Below are 13,292 nucleotides of genomic sequence, written 5' to 3'. Positions count from 1 at the left end.
AACTATTTCCGAAAATATGATGACCGTATTTGGGGAAACAGCATGAAATCTACAAAGATCCCGTTTGATAAAACCTAAAAGATCCACAGTTCTGAGATTCCCTAAATCGTTACCTCCTAAGTGCATCACCAAGATAGAGGGAGGTGGCCAAACCTGCAATAAACGTGACAAATGAAAATATAACTGATGCCATTGGAGGCCACACACTCCTTTCCAAAGCAACCTGTAGGATTCTGGCAGTAGTGATAAATTTACCGTATATGGACGATGAGCCGCTCTGTTATGAGCCCAGTGTATGAACGAGTGTCCCAGAATCCAAACAGTGCGATGTAAATCTGAAAATTAAACAAACAATTTAGGTCTTATGTACAGTTAAAACAATCCGACCTCCATCTCCCCATTTCCCTAATAGCAGACTCTTCCATACCCCTCCTAGCTGCTTCCGAAGATGCACCTATCCGGAAAGAATGTGAAGAAAATGTTAAACCTTGTAAACCCAACAAACCCAGGCATTTGTTGAAAACAAAATTAAATTGGTATCTGGATAAAGGTGCTAAATTAGGGCCAGATCCACAAAGCAGATGCGCCGACTTAACTCGAGATACGCGGCGTAATTGAAATTTACACCGCGCGTATTTTTGCGCCTGATCCTCAAAACGAGATACGCCTTAAAACCAGGTTTTTCCGTCCTACCTAAAATAATTACACCGGCGCTTCTTAGCACGCAAAATACGCTAGACACGCCGCTGTTTTGATAGGCAAAGATGCAAATGAGGGAGATAAGGCGATCTACAAAATTAAGTGTGTGCGGCGTAGATTACGCCCTGTGCGCTTCTGTTAGTTTCATGGTGTAAAATTACACTTTATAAAAGCACCCCTAATTTTACACCTGCCGTGTAAATGTCAGCTAAAGCAACACCATTAAGGAAGAGCTGAGCACACACACTTGCAGGACAACAATCTGTCTGCCAACATGCCAGGGGCATCCATGCGCATAGCTAGACTAGTGAATTTAGTAACCGAGGGTACCCCCTCTTCTGAGGGAACAGCAGTCAGGAGACGCCTCGCAGAATGCATCTTTGCACAGTAAACACACACATTAATCATGTCACAATGAGAATGCATGAATGCACACCCACTGTGGTCCCTAGCACAGACACATCACATGCACATCTAATTGGATTAGATCCAAGTACCCCCCCAATGGTACTTGGGAGCAGTAACGCCCCGCCACGGCTCCAATTATGTCACTGTGCATTCATACACCATTCACGGACCTGGGATCACTTCTCCCTGGTCCTGGGGATCCCTACTCCACCAAAACTGAGGGTGACACCCTTATTTAATCAGGAATGCCACCCCCACATTCACACATCATTCACACACATTAAACAAATCATAAGTACAGTATACAAAACAAAATCATAAACATAAAAAAACAAAAGTACCCTGCAAAATTAACGGCGGCGGCGATTGCTACGCCTGGGCCACCCACGGGCACGGCCACGGCCAACCAGAGGAGCCCCCTGGGGGGGGTGTGAGCAGGGGAAGGAGGATCTTCATGGGGGGGGTGTGAGCAGGGGAAGGAGGATCATCCTGGGAGGTGGGTGAGCACGGGAAGGAGGAGCCTCCCCTGGTGTCTGTCCTCTTGCTGGCCTGCCCTCCAAGGCCACTGCTATCCTGGTCAGACAGTTTGTGAGGGCAGCCGTATTGGCCTGGCCAGCCCGGGTATTGTCCTGGACAGCCTGGGTCAGGGCAGTCACCTCCTGGGCCACGCCTGTTGTGGCGGTCTGCAGGTCACACAAGCATGTGATGACCGCCAAGGAGTTTGTGGCCCCATCAGTGATTGCCTCCTTAATTGTACCCAGGCTAGCTTCCATCTGGCTCAGAGTCTCTTTGATCTGAGCCAGATTGCGGGTCTGCCGGGCATTGTCCCTCTGCAGACTGGTCGGCAGACGCTCGGCCACCCCCCTGGTCTCCTGGGTCGCCATCCTGCCTGCAGCTGAGGCTTGTGGCCCTGGAGGAGGGGAGAGAGAGACCCTTGTGGGTTGAGGCCTGTTGTGGGAGGAGTGGGAGGGGCTACCCCTGATGGTGGCCTGACTGCTGCCAGCCTCAGGGGTAGCCTCAGGGGTAAACACATCTGAGGCCAAAAGGACTTCCCTGCCAATCTCCATATCTTCAGCCTCCACCCCCTCATCCTCCTCCCCCTCAACCTCCTCATGAGGGGAGGTGTGGCCACTCCCCCCCCTGGGGAATCCTGCCCTTCTTGGGACTCCTCAGCAGCCTCTTGTCCTGGGGATGGTGTAGCAGCCTGGCCTGATGGCCCAGCAACCTCCTGGTCATCTGTGGAGGACACAAAACAATCACAGGTTGGAGGATCCACACACTTGGCACATCTTCCCTTCCCCCACCCACACATGCTAATCACCAGATAGAAAAACCCCAAAAATTACCTGTCCTCACAGGAACATCAGATTGATAGCCACGCAGACCCACCACCTGCTGTGGGTGGAAACACCGGGCCACTGCCCATTCCTCCTCACTCAGCCTGACGGGGCAGGGTCCGCCTCCTCCAGTGCCCGTGGCATGGGCATTGATCCTGGCCATCTTGTCATGGACCAGGCTCTTAAGATCGTTGATCTTCTTTTGTATGCCACTGGTGGTCCTCGTCTCCCCCCCCCCCCCCCGCCGCATTGATCTGATCCGTTATTTTTTGGATGATCGCCTTCCTCTGGGCCGGGGAGGTGTTCCGGCTCTCAGGGCCATGTAAATAACGCCCATATTGGACGATGGCCCTAGCAAGTATTTGCTTCTCGATGGTAGAAAAATTAAGCTTCCTACGCTTCGGTGCCATCACACCCACCACTCAGCACCAAAAAAAAACAAACACAACAAACAAACAAAAATACACACAACAAACAAACAAAAAAACTCACACAACAAACAAACAAAAATACTCACAGAAGAAACACACACAAAAATCTAAACACACAAGCAGACAGCTACTACAAATTCAAAAACAAACACGCAAAAAACAAACAGAAAATACACTCAGAAAAAAAACAATTATAAAAAACAACCAGAAAATACACTTAGGAAAAAAAAAACACCAACTACAATCTACTACTCCTCCAAAACTTTTATCTCACACAAAACTCACCAACACACACCAACAAACGACAGAGCAGAAGCAACTTGCTCTAGGAAGGGTAACACAGGGATATACTTTTGCAAGGGAAGTGTGTTTGTCTGGGGCTTTTTATACACAGGGCGATCCTCAAACTAAGTACGCTTGCCCTTTTTCCTATCTCACTGATTGCGCCGAGCCAACTTCTGCACATGCCCAGTGAGGGGCAAATTAGTGCGCGCATGCGCAGTACGGCCGGCCCTTCATTTGCATGGGGTCACGGCTCATTACAATAAAGCACGCCCACTTCCTTCCCACTTGCAATAACCCCGCCTTACGTCTCGGAATTTAAGTTACACTTGCGCAATTTTGGACGCAAATGCACTGTGGATACGGCACTTACGACACAAAATTAGGGCGCCGTAACTTAAATGACATAAGTTTTGAGTAACTTAATTTGCGCCGCTGTTTGTGGATCTGGCCCTTATTGTGTATAAGCAATTGACCATTACCTTGCGGTCTTACCTTTAAAAATTGATGAACCAAGGATACCGGACATACCACCTCATTGATCTAAGCCTGCAAGGTAATCCAAGAACCTCTACCACACTGATCGCTGCAGCCAAATGCGTCTTTGATCGCTGCAGCCAAATGCGCACCACAGAACCTTCCACCACCACATGCTCCGAGCGGATGCCCGAGCCACCATATTTGGAATCCGGTACTAATTCTGAAATCCGGAACACACCAAAAAATGCTAAAACAAAAGCGGTTTTGAAAAGCAGTGCTTCATAATCTGAAAAACACACCATGTTGGTCCCGGCACACAAGCCAGACAGTATTTCAAGTGAGATAGGCCTCCTGTCATGCGCTACAAAGGTTCTCCTTCTGTACTCTTAATTGCCTGCTTGATTGAAAAATATGACATGCAAGATGGCAGACCTTTCAGCCGACAGAAAAATGAAATACCCGCTAATGATCTTACTAAATGACTGCAAGAAAAAACATCCTCCATGAGATAAGCCACAAAAGCCAGTAGCCCGCCTTCCGACGGCGTACTGCCATTGAAACCTGAATTATTAGCAAAAACCGTCCAATCCCTCCAGGAGGCCGAATAGCCTGCCCATGTCTTAGGCGCCACGGAACTCTTTATCGCCTCGGCCGCCAAGCTCATACTTTCGACCATAGGTGATCTGGGCACCTGGCACCCACCTCGTCTGCCTCTGGCAGCAAGCACCGAAAGCGGTCCATCTGAAAACGCGACAGAGAGTCAGCGATTGTGTTAAGTACACCAGGGGTGCATTTGGCTTTTAGCCAAATGTTATATTTTAAACAAAGAAAAACTATTTGGTGTAAAGCTTTTACCACCCATAACGAGCTAGATGAAAGACAATTTACCGCAAATAACACGCCTTTGTTGTCCGTTTCCACCAAAATACGCTGATTTGCAAACGACTCGCCCCATAATTCCACTGCCACTAAAACCGGGAAAAGCTCAAGCAGAACTATATTTTTAGTAGCACCCAGTTGTATCCAGGAATCTGGCCAAGTTTCACAACACCAATGGGATCCCCAAATAGCTCCAAAACCCTTGGAACCTGCTGCATCTGTAAATAACTTAAAATCAGGGGCAAACACAAAATCCTTTTGAAAAAACGATCTCCCATTGTAAGATTCCAGAAATCTCGACCACACACGCAGGTCCTCCTTCAGAGAAACCGTTAAACAAATGTGAGCGAACAGGGATTTCAAACCTGACGTGGCCAATGAAAGCCTCCGAGAGAAGATGCGCCCCATCGGCATTATCCTGCACGCAAAAGCCAAAATGCCTAATAAGGACTGCAGTTTCTTTAACAATACCTTTTTTCTTCTGCATAAAACGTGCCAACAAGAACCTCAATTTTTTAATTTTCGCCTCAGGCAGGCTGAACTCCATCTTCACTGTGTCAATATGTATACCCAAGAATTCTAAAGAAGAAACTGGTGCGCATGTTTTTTCCTCCGCCAGTGGTATGCCAAAAGTCTGCGCCAAGGACTGAAAAGTACCCAACAAGTTCGCACAACGCGAAACATCCGCTGGCCCAATAAATAAGAAGTCATCCAAATAGTGCACCACACTGTGTGCCCCTTCTTTGGAACAAACTACCCACTGCAAAAATGTGGAAAAAACTTCAAAATAAGCACATGATAATGAACAGCCCATTGGAAGACATTTATCAAAAAAGAAACAGTCATCAAACTGAAAACCTAAAGAGTTAAATGCCCCAGGGGAAATGGGCAACAGACGGAATGCTGACTTTATATCTGCCTTAGCTAGCAGAGCCCCTGGACCACAAGACCTGATTTTCTCCATTGCTTCCTCAAATGTAGCGTAAGAAACTGAACATAAAGACGCGTCTATATCATCATTCAAAGATTGCCCTTTCGGGAAGGATAAGTGATGGATTAGGCGAAAAGAATTAGGAACTACCCCCAGCGGAGACAATCGGAAATTTTCAAAAGGGGAACCCCAAAAGGACCTTCCACCCGCCCCTCACTAATTTCCTTCCAGATCTTATCTCTTGCCACTTGGGGATAGGCCGAAACTGATTTTAGGTTTCCTACCATCCCTTAAAGGTAGGTATCTGAAAACCCTGGGAAAAACCTTCAATGAGAACATGGGCCTTCTCCCTGTCTGGATACTGTTCCAGCCATGGGCGCATTTTTTCCAGCCTCACTGGAGTGCAGGCCTTTGGGAAAAATATCCCTCTGTCCAGGTGTGGGTACAGCGGCATTCTTTTTAAAACATTTCGCCACCGGATGCGCACCAGCACAAAATGAACACTCGTTCCTATATTTGCAAGAGGCATTCCAACGACATTGCTGTTCGTTAAAAGCAAAACAGCAACCCTTCCTATAGTTGGCTGATGTTTGGGGAACGGCCATACCCTGCCTAGGGGCATGCTGCTTTTGGGACACCATTAAGTTGAGCCATAGGCCCACGTCCTTCATGCCCCACCTGAGAGAAGTGTGGATAGCCAGTTTTTGATGAAATGCTTCGTCATAAAAGAACCATCCTAAACCCCCAACATTTCTATATGCTTCCAGTATGTGGTCTAAATGCTGGAACAACCCACCGCATACACCTGGGTTTTTTTCAGCCATCACACCTGAATAAATAAAAAATGCCTGGAGCCAATTGTGAAAAGATCTGGGAGCCTGCCTGCGACTATCCTCCTCCTGCTTCTCCTCCCGCCTTTCAGTTTTAGAAAACAGCTCTTTTTGCATGGACAAAATTTCTATGAAATCACCTTTCCAGATTTTCTCTTTTACCTGCCTAATCAGGTGGTAGCCTAAGGGAGAAAATTCACATGGCATAACATCTTTCATAAGAGTTTCAGGCAGCCTCTGCTCCATTACAACCATTGTATTGTTACTATTAGAAACATTATCCGGCTGATGTGACAGAGAATTAGAAAAGCCAGAGATATTAGCAAGAGAAGCAGATACTGCAGCAGTAGAGGGAGCAGCAGTGACAGAGTTAACAGGAGGAGAGAGAGATTTTACCAAGGAAGACAGGGAATCCATAATAACCTGCAGTGCCTGTGCTTGATTACACTCACCAGCCACTGGGGGTCCTCCTGCTCCCTTTCTTGCGACGCTCTATCCAGCAACACGCTCTGCACTGTGTCCATGGAGTTCTGCAGCTTGTTAGCCTGGCTAACTGCTGGCTGCTGATCCCTGTCAGCGCTGAGAGGCCTGGAGACTTTAAAAGGGGATGGCCCCCCCTTTCCAGCCTGATTCGCGGGCTTCTTCGGTCCGCCCCGCTGTCCGCCGCTTGCTGGTGACCGCGAACTGGTGCCCCTTTTACCGCCTGCCCGGCCGCCCGACTGGCCGCCGCCGACCTCCGTTGCCATGTTCTCCTCCACCGCCACGTCCTCCGTCCCTGCGGCAGCTGGGCTGGATCTCCTGGTCGCCATTCCGTGCCTCGGATGGCGCTCTTCTGTCGGCTCGTCCACCCACTGACCCGTGCTTCTCCTCTGCGACGTGGAGCAACCTGCTTCCTCTTCATCCTCGCTTGCGGTGGCAGGTTTAAGGCATCGACGCAGCCAGGCTTCACCTCCCTCTTCACTGGCCCTGTTCAAGAGCAGCTTCACCAGGGACTCCGTTATTCAGGTAGGATGGGTGTTGAAAAATCCGGCAGCACTTCGCCTGTTGATCTGGTCCAGGGGGAAGAGGATGAGCCCCACAGCAGCTTGATCTTTTTATAGGCCTACCTGAGGGCTTCCAGTACCTTTCCTGGGTTCCTATTGGGTCAAACACACCTGTAAGGTAAACTGTACATAATTAAGCAGCCTAGCTATCGCTTAATAACTACAGGTGTGTGCTGGCCACACTCTGAAGCAGGAGGGCCCCAATTAGTGCCCTCCTTTTACATTCCTTCAGGATAACAAAAGGTAGAAATCTGCTTCAAAGTTTGTTATAATCCTTGCAATGTACATAGATGACTCAGAGGGGAATGTTTTTTTCTCAACAAAAGTGGAGTTACGCTTTAAATGTTTCTGTACCTCTAGTTGTTGACTGCATGCCCAGATTTTGTTTATAGATGTGTTGATAAGTTTGAATGTACCTGTGCCTGATGTGATTGGATGTAAAGTTCATCCCACCCTGTGTCTCTATGCCAACAAGGAGGGGAATTGTCCTTGTTGGCATAAAGCCTTATGCTGTTGTTCACCCTACACTGATGTCTCGACAAGTGACTGGGTGAGCTGAGAGATCTTGGATCGTGCTGGGCAAGCAAAGCTTTTATGGCAGACGTACTTCTTGGGAGTACGGGGTTCGTCACTCCGGTAATTTTTTTTTTTTTTAAATAGCATGGGGTCCCCCCTGAAATCCATACCAGACCCTTATCCGAAAATGCAGCCCAGAAGGCCAGGAAAGGGGGTGGCAAGCTAAAAATGTTGTCAAAAAGTGTAGCTGCTGACTTTTATTAATCGGAACACTTACCTGTCCCAGGGTCCAGCGATGCGGGCACTCAAAGCCCCGCTTCTCTCCCCCTCCTCTCCACGGCGCCGGAATTCTTACTGTGGGCACCCAGCTGTGGCTTCACAGCCAGGCACACACTACGCATGCGCGAGCCGCTCTGCACGTTGTGAATGGCCGGGCAATCTTCTTGGACCTGTAATGTGTCCCAGAAGAATGCATGGAGGGAGGGGGGAGAGGTGAACTTCCTTCCGGCGCTGCTGAGCCCCGGGAGGAAGTGGGAACTAAATGGCTCTAAAAAGAGGGTTTCCACTCCCCCCCCCACCAAAAAAAAATGTCATGCCAAATGTGTTCCATTTTTGGGTGGAACTTTGCTTTAAAGGGGTTGTAAAGGTTCGTCTTTTATTTTCTAAATAGGTTCCTTTAAGCTAGTGCATTGTTGGTTCACTTACCTTTTCTTTCGATTTTCCTTCTAAATGTTTTTTTTCTTTGTTTGAATTTCTCACTTCCTGTTCCTCCTCAGTAAGCTTTCCACCATCATCCGAGCGGTGGAAAGTCATTTAGAACAGCTTACTGAACACCTTACTGAGGAGGAACAGGAAGTGAGAAATTCAGACAAAGAAAAAAACATTTAGAAGGGAAATGGAAGGAAAAGGTAAGTGAACCAACAATGCACTAGCTATAAGGAACCTATTTAGAAAATAAAAAACAAACCTTTACAACCCCTTTAAGTTTCTTCTACATGTAACTTACAAGCAGTGGACAGTGACTTCCATTCACTCTGAGATCTTCTACAAGAACCATATGATGTGTTCATCTGTGACTCCATTATGTTCTGTCTCTCTGATTTCTACAATAATGATAAATGTCAGATTTTTGGCCCTCTAATGTCTGATCTCTGTATTGTTTTTAGGAACTTGGCAGAAACTAAAATCACCCAGAGTTCCAAGGCTCTATGTTTTAATTGGATCAGCACTATCAGTAACTTTGATCACTATCTTTATTGCTCTTCTGTTTGTAAGAGGTAAGTCTTATTTTCTATCAGCTCTACAGAATTTTTATCAATAGGAAATCAAAGCAGAATCTGACAAAAGAGAAACCAATGTTTCAAAGAGCAGTTCCAATCCTTAAAGCCGCGTACACACGATGAGAATACCAGACAAATGATCGTCATTTTTTTTTTCTTCTGTATGAAGGTACGACAGAATACAACTTTGGAAGTTGTGTAATGTGTTGCATTGTAATGTAATCTTTCGAATCCGAGGATCCGAATTTTTTTCAACGAATATTGTACTGATTAACCACTTGTCTACCGCCCGCCGTCATATGATGGTGGGATGAAGACTCTCTTGTTCTGGGGGGACGTCATATGACGTCCTCGCCTTCCCGAGCCACTAGGGGGCACGTGCGTGTCGCTGGCATCACTGGGAACCCGATGCGCGCACCCAGCGGCCGCGATGTCCGCCGGGCAACCGTGATTGCCCAGTAACTGAGCAGGACCGTGGATCTCTGTGTGTAAACACACAGAGATCCACATCCTGCCAGGGAGAGGAGACCGATGGTGTGTCCCTTGTCCATAGGGACACCGATCGGTCACCTCCCCCAGTCAGTCCCCTCCCCCCACAGTAAGAATCACTCCCTTGGGAACACATTAACCCCTTGATCGCCCCCTAGTGTTAACCCCTTCCCTGCCAGTCATATTTATACAATAATCAGTGCATTTTTATAGCACTGATCGCTGTATAAATGTGAATGGTCCCAAAAAATGTGTCAAAAGTGTCCGATGTGTCCGCCGCAATATCGCAGTCACGATAAAAATTGCAGATCGACACCATTACTAGTAAAAAATAAATAAATAATGAAAAAGGTTTAAAGCTATCCCCTATTTTGTAGCCGCTATAACTTTTGTGCAAACCAATCAACATACGCTTATATGTAGAAGAATACATATTGGCCAAAACTGAGGAAAAAAATTAGTTTAAAAAAAAAAAAGGATATTTATTATATTGTGTTTTTTTCAAACTTGTCCCTCTTTTTTTGTTTATAGCGCAATAAATAAAAACCACAGAGGTGATCAAATGCCACCAAAAGAAATCTCTATTTATGGGGAAAAAATGATAAATGATAAACATTTCATTTGGGTACAGCGTTGCATGACCGCGCAATTGTCATTCAAAGTGTGACAGCGCTGAAAGCTGAAAAATGGCCTGGGCATGAAGGGGGTGAAAGCGCCCTGTAGGCAAGTGGTTAAGGGAAAATTGTACGTTTTGATATTGTACAAGAAAAAAATTGTATTTGTTCCTTTGAAAATTTTGGATGAACTGTCGTGATCAGCTCTTGAAAGTTGTGTAATAAGAATCATATTATTGTATGGTATTTGACGTACGATTTGATGATCGTGTGTACCAGGCTTTACAAAATTAATTAATAGTTAATAGTACAATGTGTGAAAGATAAGGAAAGGCTATATCCGAATAAAGTTGTCTCAATTGTGCAGGGAAGTCGGCAGATTTTGTCACCTTTTTCATTTTTACTAGCTTGGAGGTCTTAAAGTGGTTTCAAACCCACTTTTTTCACTTTTACCTACAGGTAAGCCTATAATAAGGCTTACCTGTAGGTATAGAGAATATCTCCTAAACCTGCACGGTTTAGGAGATATTCCCCTCGCAATGTGCCGCTGATTGCAGCGGCACATGCACAGGGGGAATCTACGGCGAAAGGACCGGCCGCCGCCGGACCTTGCCGAATTTAAATCTCCCGCACGCATGTGCGGGAGTGACGTCATCGCCGCTCCAGCCAATCACAGCGCTGGAGCGGCGATAGCCGGAAGACACGCCGAGTCAAGATGATATCTCGCTCGACGTGGACCAGGTAAGTTCTCTTCTCCTCGTTCCGAGGTAAGTATTTCATAATGAGCTAATATGCGGTGCATACTAGCTCATTATGACTTTTGCCTTGCAGGAGAAAAAAAATAAAAAAATGTTGATGCGGGTTTACAACCGCTTTAACCAATTCAGCACCGGAAGGATTTGCCCCTAAATGACAGAGCATTGTCTGGAGCATTGTCTAGAGCTCTGAGGGTGGAGTCGTGATGTCAGTAGACTCCCCACCCACCTCTACACTCCCCTTGTCAACATGCATTTTTTCCTATGTATTCCTTACACTGAATTCTGCTATGATCACTAACATCCAGTCAAATTCCAGAAAAGTAACCACATGACTTCAGAAAAGGAGTGGGGGTGGGAATTAAAAAATAATGCCTGTCTGAAGCTAGTGCATGAGATATGTAAATAACCTGTCACTCACAGCAAGGGGGGCGGAACGGACCAAGGTTTTTCTCTGCAAGTCCGTTTTATTTCACTGAACAATAAAAGAGGATCGCTCAGAGCCGGATTAACTCTGTGTGGCAAGACTGGGCACAGATGATAGGAAATCGTATACTCTACATTGTGACATAAAAAAAAAAATAATAATTCAGGGTTACATTAAATTTAAGTGGTTAAATAGGTGCCAGTAGCATGTGCCAAGTCAGTTATGTCCATGTGACCTTTTATTAAGCCAATTCATTGTAATTGCTATGGACTTTAGCTATATTTGATATGTGTCACGCTCCCATAGGTGGGTGAGGCAAATTAATTGCTCCCCCACTTTCCATTCTTCCCTGCCGTCAGAATACACAGGTCAGCACTGCAGTCTATTGCCTTTCATCGAGCGAAAAAAAAAAGCCATAAGGGTGGTTAAACAGAAGTCAGTCAATAGATAGATCAACATCTGTTCAACCACAGTGACCATGTATGGATCAAAATTCATCCAGTGCTGAACCAGCTGAATGTCGATGAATGTATGGCCAGCTTATGGAGAGGACCTTGCAGCTTGACCTTGGGCTGACATTTTTGCATGGAGAAAATAATTCCCTCTGGGGACAACTCAATTACGCATTTCCCGAAATTTCTGCCCAAGTAACAATGTCCCCGGGACAAACTGACAAGGTGAATCTCCCCACCAGGGATATAGATAGCAATACAAATGTAGCACTTTTTCCATCTCCTTGCAATTCTACCTCTAATTAAATTTTTTTTTGTTGGGATCTACCTATCTAGCTATCTAAATAAAAATACAATTTTTACTGGAGGTGACACAGCCCTTTATCAGTATTGCCATTACTACTTCCTGATAGGACCTTTCACCTCTACACACTGAGGAAGCCCAGTTAACATTTTTTTATACAATGACATTTGTTAACCAGTTCATGTACTGCGGCAGAATGGCTCCCCTGGGCGAAACCCCGTACGGGTACGTCCTTATCATTTTTTGGCCACCAGAGGGCGCACACCATCGGAGGCACGCGCACACTGTGCAGCGGGTAACCTGATGCACGTGGCCGGCAGGCACGATCGCCCCCGGCCACGTGCGATTGCGTGCACGAGCGCCAGCACAGGGATTTGTGTGTGTAAACACACAAATCCCTGTGCTGTCAGGGAAGAGGAAACATATCGTTTGTTCCTACTAAATAGGAAAAATTATATATCTCCTCTCCTAGTCACTCCCATCCCCACACAGTTAGAACACACTGAGGGAACACACATTTAACTCATTGATCTCCGCCTAGTGTGAACCCCTTCCCTGCCAGTGACATTTACACAGTAATCAGTGCATTTTTATAGCACTGAACGCAGTAAAATGTGTCCAATTTGTCCGTCGCAATGTCGCAGTACTGCTAAAAATCGCAGATCGCCGCTATTACTAATAAAAAAAAACATAAACCTTTCCTATAGTTTGTAGACGCTATAACTTGTGCGCAAACCAATCAATATACGCTTATTGCGTTTTTTTTTAACAAAAATATGTAAAAGAATATATATTGTCCCAAACTGATGAAGATTTTTTTTTTATTTTAGGGGTATTTATTATAGCAAAAAGCCAAAAATATATATATTTTTTTCAAAATTGTCGCTCTTTTTTTGTTTATAGCACAAAAAATAAAACCGCAGAGGTGATCAAATACCACCAAAAGAAAACTCTATCTGTGGGGCAAAAAGGACGCCAATTTTATTTGGTTACAACATCACACGACCGCGCAATTGTCAGTTAAAGCGACGCAGTACCAAATTGTAAAAAGTGCTCTGCTCAGGAAGGGGGTAACATTTTCTGGGACTGAAGTGGTTAATATTCTTTGTATTTTTGTAATATCTTTATTTTTATT

The 13,292-nt window shown here is 45.9% G+C and overlaps 1 protein-coding gene across 1 annotated transcript in view; it reads left to right on the top strand.

Annotated features, from left to right (window-relative positions):
- Positions 1 to 13,292, top strand: part of LOC120946681 (C-type lectin domain family 2 member F-like) — a 93,677-nt gene that overhangs the window by 68,072 nt on the left and 12,313 nt on the right. Inside the window, exon 3 of the mRNA XM_040361306.1 lies at positions 9,003 to 9,113. Coding sequence (XP_040217240.1) covers positions 9,003 to 9,113 — 111 coding nt within the window. The remainder of the gene's footprint in view (positions 1 to 9,002; positions 9,114 to 13,292) is intronic.

This window comes from Rana temporaria, chromosome 8 (genome assembly GCF_905171775.1).
Source record: "Rana temporaria chromosome 8, aRanTem1.1, whole genome shotgun sequence".
Taxonomy (NCBI): domain Eukaryota; kingdom Metazoa; phylum Chordata; class Amphibia; order Anura; family Ranidae; genus Rana; species Rana temporaria.
The sequence above is the reverse complement of the archived record's forward strand: the minus strand, read 5'-3'. Positions and strand labels throughout refer to the sequence as shown.